At 41.5% G+C, this 16,806-nt stretch overlaps 2 protein-coding genes and 1 long non-coding RNA gene across 5 annotated transcripts in view; 1 reads left to right on the forward strand and 2 right to left on the reverse strand.

Annotated features, from left to right (window-relative positions):
* The window catches only part of LOC132216086 (zinc finger protein 883-like), a 681,654-nt gene that overhangs the window by 661,581 nt on the left and 3,267 nt on the right, over window positions 1-16,806 (reverse strand). The gene's annotated exons all lie outside the window — the stretch shown is intronic.
* Window positions 1-16,806, reverse strand: part of LOC132216081 (oocyte zinc finger protein XlCOF6-like) — a 128,737-nt gene continuing 111,931 nt past the window's right edge. Inside the window, exons 3-4 of the mRNA XM_059665141.1 lie at window positions 5,680-5,747; window positions 1-5,139 (exon numbers count right to left, since the gene is read on the reverse strand). Coding sequence (XP_059521124.1) covers window positions 3,619-5,139; window positions 5,680-5,747 — 1,589 coding nt within the window. The 3' untranslated portion in view covers window positions 1-3,618. The remainder of the gene's footprint in view (window positions 5,140-5,679; window positions 5,748-16,806) is intronic.
* The window catches only part of LOC132216168 (uncharacterized), a 21,056-nt gene continuing 6,320 nt past the window's right edge, over window positions 2,071-16,806 (forward strand). Inside the window, exon 1 of the long non-coding RNA XR_009448716.1 lies at window positions 2,071-2,191. This is a non-coding gene — a long non-coding RNA (uncharacterized LOC132216168). The remainder of the gene's footprint in view (window positions 2,192-16,806) is intronic.

Genomic DNA, 16,806 nt, shown 5'->3' on the forward strand with positions numbered 1-16,806 from the left:
AAAATGGACAAACTGATGGTGATATATCAATGATAACAATATCTATCAGAGCCCTAACTAGTTTCGCTCAGTGGATACAGTGCTGGCCTGTGGACCAAAGTGTCCCAGATTTGATTCTGGTCAAGAGCATGTACATCCGTTGCAGGCATATCCCCAGTAGGGGCAGTGCAGGAGGCAGCTGATGGCTTGAGTGATGTTTCTAACTCTCTACCCATTTCCCATCCTTTCTGTAAAATCAATAAAATATATGTAAATATTCTTTTCAGAGCTTTTATATTTGAGTATTTGAGTTTATTCTTCATATAACTTTTAAAACACTACTATACTTGAATATTAAAACAAAAACAACAGCAAGTAGTGAGCATATTATCGTTACAGTCCATCACTCATTCACTACTGTATATAAAATGCCAGCAGTGAATGTTATTCACTGGCCCCATTGAGAGGTCTGATGGCTCTGCATAAAGAGAGGCTGCCCCGGCCAAACATGGCGAGTGTGCATGCCACAGTTCACTTTCAGGCCATTATCGTCTACATTGCGTGTTAAAGGATCCTAGAAGGGCTGCGTAAAAAAACAAGCAACAGACCTGAACCACCATGACCAGGTTTTGCTGTCCTACCGCTAGATGGTGCTAACAACACTTAAACAAAAGTTCCTGTTCAAGTGCCAGCAACTATGTGAAGGTGCCAAGTGAGCCCACAAGGAAATATAAAAAGTAATAAAGAAGGAATGCATACAAACAAATTATGCCTTCATCTCTAAAATATATTGAAGTAGCCTGAGATGTATTCTTGGACTCAGTGACAATTCTTGAAATTTGTACCAAGAGAAAATATCAGATGGGGGAGAACCAAGGTGGCGGTGTAGGGTACGGACCTGTGCATGCTGCCTCCCACAACGGCATCGAAACTACCAACTATAAGACAAACAGCTGTCTTTCAGAACCATGGGAAAGCTGGCCCTGTGGAAACTCTACGACTGGAAGGAAATAAAGAACAGCATTGAGACTGAGTAGGATACGCAGAGGCTCCAAGAACAGAGGTGCGGAGTCACGCGCCAGGCTGGCTGCAACTGGATGCACGGTTTTTTCCAATTGGAAGGGGTTACATACTGTCAATTCCACTCAGCGGGACTCTGAGGTCCCAGACCCCTACTGGGAGTGGCGGGACGGCCTTGCAGCGGGTCAGAGAGTAAGGGATGCTTTTTCACAAAGCTGCTCGCCAGCACTCAGGGACGCTGAGATGCGCAGGGAGTCGCGGAGAGCCAGGGAGTCGCGGAGATGCCATTGCCCTTGGCTCTGCCCTGGTGTCTCCCGGAGACCCCGCCCTACTCAATTTACATCCCCGCCCAAGACATGCCAGTGGCACAAAGAGAAACTCTTGTGCTTCTGCAGCCCAACCCAAAAAAAGGCAGGCTTCAATTCCTCGCATACATAAGGGACACACTCAGGAAGCAGAATCAGAGAGCACTTCGTAAGCTTGAGAAATCTGTTTAAACTTCTCTCCCTTCATTTGAATTCTTATCAAGGTGGTACGTCAAGGCCAGCTTCCTATAAGCCTTTTTCAGTTCTTCCTGGGTGGCACTGGGTTTGACCCCCAAAACATCATAGTAAGTGGTTGCTTTCATCATATTTGACAGCCGGTGAGAAGGCCGAGGCAGGTGTGGAGGAGCTGGAAAGAGCGTGTTGCTGTGAGCAGCTCAGGCAGCAGCTGCTCCTCCACCTCACACCAAGCGTTCTGGAAACTTCCCTCAATAAAATATATTATTTTTAAAAAAGAATATCTATCAGAAAAAAAGTTTAGTTACTAATATAACTTGAATAAATCCACAAGTATATGAAAAATCAATTAAAGCAAAAAATACTTAAAAAAATAAAGTTCTCTATGAAAATGGAATGTAAATCCACGGAAACTAGGAAAGCTTTGAAGAAAAGGGACAGGTTAAAATAGGCCATGAAGCAATGACACAGTAAAACATATAGTCAGCATTATGACTATAATGATAGTTTCAGTTTAATGCACATGTCAAGATGTATGAAACACTATACTTACACATGTAACTTACTCATTACAGCTGGTAAAAATGGTTCAAGATAAAACAAATGTACGTTCATCTACTTTAGAAGAACAGGTTTCGCAACTCTATATTCACTCCACATTCATATGCCCTCTGAGTGAGGGTCTCATGTCAGTAGAGAAACTATAACAAACAATGAACTTTCACCCAAACCCACAAAAGCCACACCCTTGCACTATAGACAGCCTTTGCTTCCACCTTTGTTTTACTGCCTGAGCACCAATGGCTCTCTGATGAGAACATCTGAGAAGCTATAAGAGGCACAAAACATCTCGATTATAATCAATGACAATGACTGCTCCACAAAAGATAAACATGCCTGGGGCCCCTCCGATCTGTGTACACACAGCTCTTATAGTCTTTTCCCCAAAATAATTCCTGGATGCCCAGTTAGGTGAGGACCATTCCATCTAATGGGCTGCAGTCTCGTCCAACAATAATTAGGTCAGCGTTTCTGTAGTGAAAGGGTTTCCCCTGAATGCCATTGTCCTCAAACCAGTGACCATCATCTGTGAAATTGTAGGCATTAGGGCACATGGCCCTCTGCAAGACCTGGGCAAGACATAGCCTTCACATGTATTGGAATCCCTTGCAAACAAGAAAAAAATTCATGCTCCCAGACATACTTGAGGTTGTCACAACTACCCCCTCTTTGGAGTGATCTCTGTGTCTCAACGCATCCAGACATCACATGAGGATCAGAGAGTCCAGAGTATTTCCTAGGAAAATATGGGCAGCAGTGTAAATTAGGCAAAAACTGCTGAGCTAATTTCTGCACCATACTGTTGCCCCAAGGGCAAAAAGGTTTGAGACCCCATAAAAGTTGTTCACCTCATCATGCTTGGAGAGCTCCAATCTCCTTAAAGCTAACCCACGCAGTAAATAAAACACCCAAGATTAAAGAAGTCTTAGGAAAAATCCTTCTTTATTGTACAAACCAAAAAGATATGAGACTGGCAGTTCTTCCACTGATGACTCAGGCACTCAATAAATTAATCAATGGCATGTAGGGAAAGCATTCCCTCTGCAACATTATGTTTACTGGGGCCAACAGTCATGAGTCCTATGTGGCAATGAATGACAGGGAAAAAAGAAAGAACTATGGGCTCAGGTATTCCTTATTTTCTTCAACAAAAAAGACAACAGACTTTGCTTCCCTGGGCACATGAGGATGGTGATTGACACCATCTGTAGGGACCTTATAGGTGGTTCACGTAAAATACCTTCAAAAGAAATATTCAGTGACATAGATCTGGCAGGACATCTCTGTATGTTAGAAAGTGCAACATAATTACATAGTGTTCCAACATAAAAACAAAGACAACAACAAAAACACTTATGAGAACTTTACATAATGTAGGTGATTAAATGTATCAGATACAATTCAGAAAAATGAGGACTCACAAATTTTCTTGTACTAATATTAAGTCCTAACTAAGAAACTACATTTCCTACAAATCTAAGAAATTTCTCACATTTGGACTCATATGTGCAGAGCGAATTTAGAAATTTGGCTGAGAGATACCTCATATTAATTGCACTCATGTTTTTCTCCAGTGTGAACTCTTCTGATGATATTGGAGACTACTGCTCCTTGTAAAAGATTTTCCACATTCACTGCATTGATAAGGCTTTTCTCCTGTATGAAGTCTCTGATGATAATGAAGGGCAGTGCTCTGGGTAAAAGATTTCCCACATTCACTACATTGATAAGGCTTTTCACCAGTGTGAACACTCCGATGATATTGGAGACCATTGCAACTTGTAAAAGATTTTCCACATTCACTGCATTTATAAGGTTTTTCTCCCGTATGAACTCTCTGATGACGATGAAGGACGGCCTTAGTGGTAAAAGATTTTTGACATTCACTGCATTGATAAGGCTTTTCTCCACTGTGAACTCTCTCATGATATTGGAGACCTTTTCTACTTTGAAATGATTTTCCACATTCACTGCATTTATAAGGCTTTTCTCCAGTATGAACTCTCTGATGATGATGAAGGTCGGTCTTAGCAAAAAACGATTTCCCACATTCACTGCATTTATAAGGCTTTTCTCCAGTGTGAACACTCTGATGATATTGGAGAGAACTGCTACGTGTAAAAGATTTTCCACATTCACTGCATTTATGAGGCTTTTCCCCTGTATGAAGTCTGTGATGATAATAAAGAGTGGAGCTATGGGTAAAAGATTTCCCACATTCTCTGCATTTATAAGGCTTTTCTCCTGTATGAAGTCTGTGATGATAACGAAGTTCAATGCTCTGGATAAAAGACTTCCCACATTCACTGCATTTATAAGGCTTTTCTCCCGAATGAATTCTCTGATGTTGACAAAGGATGGTCTTAGAGGTAAAAGATTTTCCACATTCACTGCATTGATAAGGCTTTTCTCCAGTGTGTACTCTCTGATGATATTGGAGACCATTGCTCGTTTTAAAAGATTTCCCACATACAGTGCATTTATAAGGCGTTTCTCCTGTATGAACTCTCTGATGAAAACGAAAGTGAGTGCTCCGGGTAAAAGATTTCCCACATTCACTGCACTGAAAAGGCTTTTCTCCTGTATGAACTACCTGATAACGAAGGCCAGTGCTCTGCGTAAAAGTTTTTCCATAAAGCTTTTCTCCCAAATGAAGTCTCAGATGTCGATGAAGGTGGGTCTTAGCGGTAAAAGCTTTCCCACATTCACTGCATTGAAAAGGATTTTCTCTCCTATGAAATCTCTGATGACGATGAAGGTGTGTCTTCTGGGTAAAAGATTTCCCACAGTCACTGCATTGAAAAGGCCTTTCTCCTGTGTGAACTCTCAGATGACGATGAAATTTGGACTTATAGGTAAAAGATTTACCACATTCAGTGCATTGATACGGCTTTTTTCCAGTGTGAACCCTCTGATGATAGTGAAGAACACTGCTCCTTGTAAAAGATTTTCCACATTCACCGCATTTATAAGATTTTTCTCCCTTATGAACTCTCTGATGTCGATGAAGGTGGGTATTAGCAGTAAAAGATTTTCCACATTCACTACACTGATAAGGCTTTTCTCCAGTGTGAACTCTCTGTTGAAAATGAAAACCAGAAAATTTGGTAAAATATTTACCACATTAAGAGCATACATAACAACCACTTCCAAGATGGACACCTTTTTCCTGAATAAATGTGTGGGAGCAACTAATGTCTTACTTACATTATTTTCTGCTGAAATAATTTTTTTCTCATTTGAAACGCCAGCCCACGCATCAAAATAGCATTTGGACTGTCCCTGGGCAGAATACCCCTTAGGTGGAGATTTCCTGACCCATTAAGGACAACCTGTCCAACATCCCTGCATGTGAAATGATTGTGGGACACATTGAACTTCCAGCTGTTTGCAAGTGACAGCCTTTCCACACCTCTAATGAAAGTCTTCTCTCTCACATGCTGCTGGTGAAATTTTGCACTCAAAGAAAATCTTTTTGCACATGCCCCACACCTCAACAGTATCTGTCTGTGTTGTATTCCCTGCAGCTCCATCACGTGGAAAATGTTTCCCAGGACTAGCCCACAACTCTCACAGGGTGACTCTTCTGGGAAGACAAGGGTAAATTTGGATTCCTTGCCTGTGACAATCTTCCAGAAACCTTTTGTTCAGTCAGGACTTCCACATTCTCTTCTTCACAGCAACAACCTGAAAACAAGGAAATGTAGGGGAAGTGCATGTTGACCTGATAAAAACAGAATATCTTCGAGAGAAACCAAGATGGCGCCATAGGTTAACACTGGAGATTGCTGCCTCGAACAACCACTTCAAAAAACAACTAAAAGACGGAACGGACATCATCCAGAACCACAGGAAGGCTGGCCGAGTGGAAATTCTACAACTAGGAGGAAAGAGAATATCATACCCAGATTCAGAGGAGGCACAGTGCTGAAGTGAAATACTAAGGTGCGGAGTGCATACGGAGCGGGCTGGAAGCGGAGGGCGTGGTTGTTGGTTTCAATCAGGAGGGAGTTTCAGACTCTGAGCTCCAGATCCGGGCGAGTCTCTAGGGAGCCAGACTCAAACGAGAGAAGAGGGACTGCCTGGCTTCGGTCGGAACTCGAAGGCAGCTTTCCTTCCGAGGTTTGCAGCGGTTGCTGGGACTCTGTGAGGCAGAGCCCCGAAGGACTGAACTGAGAGCAGCCATAACTGCTCGCTCTGGCCCGTCCTGTAGAGCCCCGGGGACCCGCCCCGCCCAAGCCCTGCGCAGAGCCATTTGCCAGATAGCCTCAGGCAAACGCTAGATTAGCACCGCCCTAGAGATCCAGCACAGAAGCTCTCCCACTGCAGACACAGCGGACTCTCATAGCCAGTTAGCCTGGAGGTCAAATCACCCCCGGAATTGCCGACAACAATCAAGGCTTAACTACAACAAGACTGCGCACAAAGACCACTAGGGGGTGCACCAAGAAAGCATAAAAAATGCGGAGACAAAGAAACAGGACAAAACTGTCAATGGAGGATATTGAGTTCAGAACCACACTTTTAAGGTCTCTTAAGAACTGTCTAGAAGCTGCCGATAAATGTAGTGAGATCCTCAAGAAAACTAATGAGACCCTCGATGTTATGATAAAGAACCAACTAGAAATTAAGCATACACGGACTGAAATAACGAATGCAGACTCCCAACAGCAGACGAGAGGATCACAAGGATCAAGGCAAAGATTGGAAATGCGAAGAAGCAAAAAACACCCAACCAGGAAAGCAAAATGAAAAAAGAATCCGAAAATACGAAGATAGTGTAAGGAGCCTCTGGGACAGCTTCAAGCGTACCAACATCAGAATTATAGGGGTGCCAGAAGATGAGAGAGAGCAAGATATTGAAAACCTATTTGAAGAAATAATGACAGAAAACTTCCCCCACTTGGTGAAAGAAATAGACTTACAAGTCCAGGAAGTGCAGAGAACCCCAAACAAAAGGAATCCAAAGAGGACCACACCAAAACACATCATAATTAAAATGCCAAGAGCAAAAGACAAAGAGAGAATCTTAAAAGCAGCAATACAACTGTCAGCTGATTTCTCAACAGAAACTTTGCAGGCCAGAAGGGAATGGCAAGAAATATTCAAAGTGATGAATACCAAGAACCTACAACCAAGATTACTTTATCCAGCAAAGCTATCATTCAGAACTGAAGGTCAGATAAAGAGCTTCACAGATAAGGAAAAGCTAAAGGAGTTCATCACCACCAAACCAGTATTATATGAAATGCTGAAAGGTATCCTTTAAGAAGAGGAAGAAGAAGAAAAAGGTAAAGATACAAATTATGAACAACAAACATGCATCTATCAACAAGTGAATCTAAGAATCAAGTGAATAAATAATCTGGTGATCATAATAGAATCAGGGACATAGAAAGGGAATGGACTGACTATTCTTGGGGGGGAAAGGGGTGTGGGAGATGCGGGAAGAGACTGGACAAATATCGTGCACCTATGGATGAGGACAGTGGGTGGGGAGTGAGGGCGGAGGGTGGGGTGGGAACTGGGAGGAGGGGAGTTATGGGGGGAAAAACGAGGAACAAATGTAATAATCTGAACAATAAAGATTTAATTAAAAAACAAAACAAAACAGAATATCTTCAACACAGATGTTTCTCTGTCATGAGTAGGCATGATTCCCTACAATGATTTTCAAGACGAGTGAGTCAGACTCTCAGGAAATGGCTGTTATATATAACATGGCCCAAAAGGTCACTGGATGAGGAAAATATCACCAAGAGAGGACAGAAGCATAGGCTGGCACAAAAAGAAGAGAGGCAGTGTCTGCTCGTTATTACTCCACAAATGGCTTCCTTTAGGACCTTTCATGCTGGCGATATGTGTCTGTGTAAAATAATTCCAATGTGTTCAAAACCATAAATGATCAATCAAATTAGAGCACGTGATGTTCAACGCCAATATAATAATACATGTGCACTCTAAGGCCTGAAGGCATGGAACAGTATTGGAGTGCAATAATGATAGATTTGTGAAAGAGGTAGAGGTGCAAAGTTTAGAGAGGTTAAGGTGATCCACGGGCTGGGAATCCGAGTGGAATGATCAGTATTAAAACCGAAAAGTGTCAACATTAAGCAAGAAGAAGTAGAATTGGGTGAGTAGTGGGCAACGGTAAGAAAACATTGTTGAAAAAAATGGGTTCCTAGTTATGAATGTAACAAAGCCCAGGCATGAAAACTGCCCCCACAGCCCTTCACCAAGGCAAGACTGCCACAGGGTCTAGCCTGTCATTGAAAAAGTCATGTTTCTCCTGTGATGCACAAAGGATTCTACCTCTTAAATGCCAGTTGAGCCACTGCGTGGAATAAATGATGCAAATCTTAAAAGAAAAACTAAAAAGAGTGATGGTCAGCACTGTGGTAGAACAACAAAGCACAAAGGAGATCACAGACAAAAGAGCTATGAGAGTGACATCAGCAAGATGGCAGAATGAGAGATAGAGAATCTTTCCCCATCCCAGAGTAAGTAGACAGCTATCCATGAGAAACAAATCCCACAGGAAATGAGAATAAGAGTACCATGAAGACAGAAAGGAATACACAATACCAAATAAGGACAACTGCATAGAAAGGATGACAGGAAATTGGGTGAGGAAGCACATTTGAGAATACCTAAGGTCAAAAACAAGGGTTAATAATAACTAACTAACTAACGAACTGACTAAGTAAATAAATAAATACAGTAAGGGTCAGCTCTAGCTGGTTTACTCAGTGGATAGAGTGTCAGTCTGGGGACCGAAAGGTCCTAGGTTCCATTCCAGTCAAGGTCACAGGCCGAGTTTATTGTGGGTTCAGTTCCAGGAAGGGGGCATGCAGGAGGCAGCTGACCAGTGATACTCTCTCATCATTAATGTTTCTCTCTGTCTGTCTCTCTTTCTCTGTCTCCCTTCCTCTGAGAATTCAATAAAAATGTATTAAAACAAAAGGATTAGTCCTAGCTGGTTTAGCTCAGTGGATAGAGCATCAGCTTTTAGACTGAAGGGTCCCAGGTTCCATTTAGGGCAAGGGTACATGACCGGGTTGTAGGCTCCGTCCCTGCTGGGGGGCGTGCAGGTGGCAGCCAATCAATGATTCTCTCTCATCATTGATGTTTCTATCTCTCACTCTCTCTCCCTTCTGAAATCAATAAAAATATATTTTGGCCCGAACCAATATGCTCAATTAATATTTGACAAAGGAGGCAAGAATATACAATGGAGCCAAGATAGTCTCTTCAATAAATGGTGTTGGGAAAATTGGACAGATATATGCAAGAAAATGAAACTAGACCACCAACTTACACCATACACAAAAATAAACTCAAAATGGATAAAGGACTTAAATGTACGACAGGAAACCATAAAAATTCTAGAAGAATCCAAAGGCAACAAAATCTCAGACATATGCCCAAGCAATTTCTTCACTGATACAGCTCCTAGGGCACTTAAAACTAAAGAAAAAATGAACAAATGGGACTACATCAAAATAAAAAGCTTCTGCACAGCAAAAGAGACCATCAACAAAACAACGAGAAAACCCACTGTGTGGGAAAACATATTTGCCAATGTCATATCTGATAAGGGCCTAATCTCCAAAATTTATAGGGAACTCATACAACTTAACAAAAGGAAGATAAACAATCCAATCAAAAAATGGGCAAAAGACCTAAATAGACACCTTTCAAAAGAGGACATTCAGAAAGCCAAGAGACATATGCAAACATGCTCAAAGTCACTAATCATCCGAGAGATGCAAATCAAAACAACAATGAGGTACCATCTCACACCTGTCAGACTGGCTATCATCAACAAATCAACAAATAAAAATATATTTTAATAAATAAATAAAAATAAAGGGTTAGCGTTACCACTATCAGCCACTGTGCTTCTATTCTCATTGATCTTAGTGGCCTGTTCTCTAAAAAACTGGAAACTTTTTATTTTAAACACCGCAGAATGCCCTGGTCAGTGTGGCTCAGTTGGATGGATCATCCTCCAGTGTATCAAAGGGTGGAGGGTTCCAATCTCGGTTAGAGCACATATCAGAATGAGGTTTTCATATCTGGTTTGCATGTGTGCAGAAGGCAGCCAGCCGACTGATTCCCCCCCCCCGCCCCCAACTCAATCTCTCTCTCTCTCTTTCTCCATTTCTCTTCCTCTCTATGTAAAAGGAATCTAATTATATAAATAGCTAGGGGCCCTGGCGGCCTAAATGACCAAACTGACAACCAAACACTGGAAGTCAATCCTGACCCAGCACTGACTGCCAAATCTGGAGGTCCAGCGGCGCCAGGCTGGAGTCAGAAGTGGGAGTCAGTCCCGCGAAGGAGTCATTTCCGTGTCATGTAAGTGGAAACTGTAGGATATGGAAACAAGGAAGACCTATCCCTCCACCTGGGGAGATATTGGCAGAAGATTAGTAGGGAGCCAGAACTCCCACCAACTCAGAACAATAATGAATACCCATTTCCTCCCTGACCCCCCCACCCCTCCCCAACACACACACACCCCTACAAACCTTGGGCCAAGTGGGGAACCTGGACTTGTACTCTCTTCTTGAGATAATGAGATGGCATCTCACCCTTCCCTTTACCAGAGCAGTAACAAAGCAACCCAGATGAAATGGCTTGAAAAGATCCAGAGTTTCATAATGCTCAAAATTTCTAGGTTTCAATGATCAAATTAGTCATACAAAGAAGCGGAAAGATCTAAAACTGAATAAACAAGATAATAGAGACTAACACTATTAGTGATGATAGAGTTATTTGATAATAAGTTTAACGCAGCCATCAAAACAATCTTTACATGAGTGATTTTGAACATCCTTAAAGGGGGAAAAAAGAAAGTTATGGCAAGTAAATAGAAAGTCTCAACAAAGAAAATGAAGCTATAAAGAAAAACCAGATGAAAATTATAGTACAGAAGACTATAATAACTGAAATAAATAACTCAGTAAATAGGCTCAAAGCAGAAAGGATAAAACAGAGGAAACACTCAGGGAACTAGAAAATATAACCATAAAAATATCCAATGAGAATAGAGAGAAAACGGGCTGGAAAACAGCAACAGAAAAAGATCGGAACCAAGGAACCAGTGGAATCATAACAACAACAACAAAAAACAGACCACAAAATAAAACTGTAACATTTGGAGTCCAGGAAGAAATGGAAGAAGATGGAGCTGAAAGACTACTTGAAGAAATAATGGCTGAAAACTCTTCCAATTGGTCAAAAGACAGAAATCCCCAATTTTAGAAGTTGAGCAAATACAAAATGAGATAAACGCAAAGATATCAACACCCACATCATAGTCAAATTTCTGAAAAATATAAACAAAAAAAAGAATATTGAAAGTTCTGAAAGATAAATAGCACTTCATCTATAAGGAAAAAGTAATTCTCATGACAATAGGTTTTCCATTGGAAACCATAAAGTCTAAAAATAAAAGAACTGTCAACAGAGTCCTTTTTCCAGTGGAAATACCATTCAGCAATATGGGGAAAATCAAGGCTCCTCAGGAAAGAGAACACAAATGTAAAGAAAAATTGATAAAGGATAATATCCAAATCTCAAAACATATATGAAATATATTCAATATCATCTCTCCAGGTAAACTCAAATTTGTTCCTCCAGGACTTACTTACCAGGATAGCTAAAATTAAATAGGTTTATAATATTAATTATTGGCAAGTATCTGCAGGATCTGGAACTCTCAGTTACTGCTGGTGGTTGTATCACTTGGATAAAAGGATGTGCAAAACAGTACCTTCTGCCCTAACCGGTTTGACTCAGTGGATGGAGGATTGGCCTGGGGACTGGGGGGTCTCGGGTTCGATTCCAGTCAAGGGCATGTACCTTGGAAGTGCGGGAGGCTGCTGATCGATGTTTGTCTCTCACTGATGTTTCTATCTGTCTATCCCTTTCCCTTCCTCTCTGTGGAAAATCAATAAAATATATTAAAAAAAAAAAAAAAAAGAAGCCAAAACCGGTTTGGCTTAGTGGATAGAGGTCGGCCTGCGGACTGAAAGGCCCTGGGTTCGATTCCGGTCAAGGGCATGTACCTGGGTTGCACGCACATCCCCAGTAGGAGATGTGCAGGAGGCGGCTGATCGATGTTTCTCTCTCATCGATGTTTCTAACTCTCTATCTTTCTCCCTTTCTCTCTGTAAAAATTAAATAAAATATATCTAAAAAAAAAAAAAAAAAGAAGATCCAACTCTACCACACAGTAACCCTGAAAAATGAAAGGATTTATCCTAATTAAGAACTTTGAAGAGGGGAAAAACCAAGATGGCGGCATAGGTAAACACAGGAGATTGCTGCCTCGCACAACCACTTCAAAAATAAACTAAAAGACAGAAAGGACATCATCCAGAACCACAGGAAGGCTGGCTGAGTGGAAATTCTACAACTAAAAGGAAAGAGAAAAGCATACCAAGACTCAGAGGAGGTGTGGTGCGGAAGTAAAATACAGAGGTACGGAGGCGCATGCGGAGAGGGTTGGCGTCTGAGGACACGGTTGTCTTTTTCAATCGGGAGGGAGTCTCAAGCTTTGAGCTCCAATTCCGGGCAAGTCTCTGGGGACCCAGACTCATATGGGAGAAACTGGGCTGTGTGTCATTGGTCGGAATTGGAGGGCAGCTTTCTCTCAGGGGTGCTTGCAGCAATGGCTGGGACACTGAGAAGCAGGGCCTCTGAGGGCAGGACTGAGAGCAACCATAACTGCTCGCTCCGTCCTGTTGATCCCCTGGGACCCAGCTCCGACCAAGCCACTAGGCTTTTGCATATGAAAGGCCTGGCCCTTTGCAATCTGATAATTACCTAACAAACTGCAGCTGGCCCAAGGCCCCAGGGTAACTTGCATTGCTTCACAGCTGGCTCCTGCTGGATAGCCTCAGGCAGTGGCTAGATTAGCACCTCCTTAAATATCCAGGAGCCAGTGTGCCCCATGGTCAGAGTGGGACCATCCAGATTGCAGCTCCTCAGATCCATAAAGGACATACTCAGGGGGCAGACTTAGTGAGCACCAAAGCCCCACTGAAGCAAGTCTTGCCCCGGAGGGGTGTCTCCAGCACAGAAGTTCTCCCCCTGTAGACACAGCTGATTTTCACAGCCAATTTGCCTTGAGGTCAATCCCTCCCATTGTTACTTACAACAATCAAGGCTTAACTACAACAAGACTGTGCACAAAGACCACAAGGGGGTGCACCAAGAGTGTCCACCTTAGGTAATTGGGGAGGCTGAGCCACTGGGCCCTAGAGGACACCTAGCACAGAAAGCCACTCTATCGACACAGCAAAGCATAAAAAAATGTGGAGACAAGTCACAAGACACAAATGACAGAAAAGGAGGAAAGCAAACTGCTGGATATAGAGTTCAAAACCACACTTTTAAGGTTTTTCAATAATTTTCTAGAAACCACCAATAAACATAATGAGACCCTCAAGAAATCTAATGAGAACCTCGAGGTTGTGATAAAGGACCAACTAGATATTAAGCATACACTGACTGAAATAAAGAATATTATACAGACCCCCAACAGCAGACTAGAGGATCGCAAGAATCAAGTCAAAGATTTGAAATACGAAGAAGCAAAAAACACCCAACCGGAAAACCAAACTAAAAAAAGAAACCAAAAATATGAAGATAGTGTAAGGAGCCTCTGGGACAGCTTCAAGCGTACCAATATCCGATTTATAGGGGTGACAGAAGAAGAGAGAGAGCAAGATATTGAAAACGTATTTCAAGAAATAATGACAGAAAACGTCCCTTACCTGGTGAAAGAAATAGACTTACAAGTCCAGGAAGCACAGAGAACCCCAAACAAAAGGAATCCAAAGAGGACCACACCAAGACACATCATCATTAAAATGCCAAGAGCAAACGACAAAGAGAGAATCTTAAAAGCAGCAAGAGACAAAAAGTCAGTTACTTACAAGGGAGTACCCATACGACTGTCAGCTGATTTCTCAACAGTAACTTTGCAGGCCAGAAGAGAGTGGCAAGAAATATTCAAAGTGATGAATGCCAAGAACCTACAACCAAGATTACTTTATCCAGCAAAGCTATCATTCAGAATTGAAGGTCAGATAAAGAGCTTCACAGATAAGAAAAAGCTAAAGGAGTTCATCATCACCAAACCAGTATTATATGAAATGCTGAAAGGTATCCTTTAAGAAGAGGAAGAAGAAGAAAAAGGTAAAGATACAAATTATGAACAACAAATACGCATCTATCAACAAGTGAATCTGAAAATCAAGTGAATAATCTGATGAACAGAATGAACTGGCGATTATAATAGAATCAGAGGCATAGAAAGGGAATGAACTGACTATTCTTGGGGGGGAAAGGGGTGTGGGGTATGCGGGAAGAGACTGGACAAAAATTGCGCACCTAGGAAAGAGGACAGTGGGTGGGGAGTGAGGGCAGAGTGTGGGGTGGGAACTGGGTGGAGGGGAGTTATGGGGGGGAAAAAAGAGGAACAAATGTAATAATCTGAACAATAAAGATTTAATATAAAAAATAACAATCACTGAAAAAAATAACCTCACTATTCGGGTGAAGATAATAGAAGAATAAAGAATTAAATTCAGAAAGGTTACAGGATGCAACATAAACATTATAAATACGAGTTCAATTTCTACACACTAACAATATATTCTTTGATAGAAAAGTAATGAAGGAACCTGACCAGTCTGGCTCAGTGGATAGAGCGTCGGCCTGCGTAATTAATGGTCCCAGGTTTGATTCTGGTCAAGGGCATGTATCTTGGTTGTGGGCACATCCCCAGTGGTAGGTATGCGGGAGGCAGCTGATCAATGTTTCTCTCCCATCAATGTTTCTAACTCTCAATTCCTCTCCCTTTCTCTCTGTAAAAAATTAATTAAGATATATTAAAAACAAATCAAAATAACAAAAAAAACCCAATAAAATTTGCAGGAATAAATTCAACTCAAATGTGAAATATCTGTACATTGAATACTATTAAACAGTGATGAAAGGAATGGAAGAAAACACAAATAAGTTGAAAGACAACCTGTGTTCATGGGTCTGGAAATGAAATATGGTGGAGACAGCTGTAATACACAAAGCAATCTACAGATTAAATGCAATCCCAATAATTCCAATGGTATTTTACAAAGAAATGAATAGATAATCTTGCAAAGGAATCAAAACCTCCATTAACACAATCAATCGTGAGGGAGAACAAAGCTGATGGCATCACACTTCCTGTCTTCAATTTATTACAAAGAGAAAGCAAGCAAACAGTGTGTTGCTGGAGAAACACAGACACATACATCAACAGAACAGAACAAAAAACACAAAAATAAGCCCAGGCACAGACTTTCAAGTATCTTTGACAAAGCAGCAGCCACAGAAGGAAGGAAAGATAGTTTCGTCCATGAATGGGGCTGGTAATAATCAACATACCCATGTAAAACAACAAAGCTGGACATTGCTGATAAAATTTAACTCAACCTGCAGGACAGAATCAAATGTCAGCGCTAAAACTTAAAACTCCTCATGACAACCTGGAGAAAAGTTCTGGAGGTTTGTTTTGGACAGGATTTTCTGAATGTGACACCAACCACCACACAAAATAGAAAAAATAAACAGTCCACACTGCAACAAATAAAGAAAAATAGCGTCTTCAATGTACAACAGCAATAAACAAAACGCAATGAAAGGCAATCAAGAGGACGGGAGAAAATACTCGCAAATCATATGAAGGAATCTGTTGGAGATATTGTGGATTCACCTGTGATCAGCACAATAAAGCTAATATTGCGATATAGACACACATTCACACAAATAGTTGGAGTTCCCTGGGAATAATGAAGGTATGTTAATACTATACTGCAGGCTAAGAACAATGCAATGACTCTGCCTCAAAAGCAAAGTCTATAAAACTTCATTAACAATATTTAATTGCTAAGCACTAGTAACAAGCACCTGAGCTTGCTAGGAACATGGTGGCACTAGACCTGCTGAATGCAGGGTTGCCAAAAACATGGACTTTGCAGAAAAGCAGGTGTGGGGGAGCAATATCTGCAAAGCACAATTAAACACATGCAAAATTATGTGTTCCTGTATCAAATAAGGAATTAATATATAAAATATACATGGTATTCCAAAGATTCTTTAACAAAAAAAAATTAGTTAATAAACTGTTAAAGGATGTGGAGACAATTTTTCAAATAATATTTACGCATGACAAATAGGAATACAGAAAATGCTTTCTTTTTTTTTCCTCCTTCTTCAGAAAATGCTTTCTTCACTACTTAAGGTGGAATCCCTTAGATGTCTACAACACGACCAACCACAAGCCCTTCCCTGTGAATTTAGTGCAGCAGGGAGTATTGGGACTTCAGGAATAGAAGGGAGCAGTGGAAACAGACCAACCCTCCCCAGGACAGCAACTACCCTGGAAACTGGAAAAAATCAAGCAGTACCACAGTCTACCTGGGAGGACAGAGCACATCCTGGGGGATGGGCCCTGGGAAACCTCAAAGCCAAGCCCAGGTCACTGGTGAGAGTGAGGGTCTTACCCAGGGAGGATAGAAGTTCAAAGTTCTCCCGCATCACATTCAGGTACAGCTGTCTCTGACCCTCATCAAGGAGGCTCCATTCCTCCCTGGAGAAGTACAGGGCAATGTCCTCAAAGGTCACGCCAACCTGTCAAAATCGAGACAATTGAAACTGAAGGGGCAGAACGGAACTGATAGTAAAA

This window comes from Myotis daubentonii, chromosome 15 (assembly GCF_963259705.1).
Source record: "Myotis daubentonii chromosome 15, mMyoDau2.1, whole genome shotgun sequence".
Classification (NCBI taxonomy): Eukaryota; Metazoa; Chordata; class Mammalia; order Chiroptera; family Vespertilionidae; genus Myotis; species Myotis daubentonii.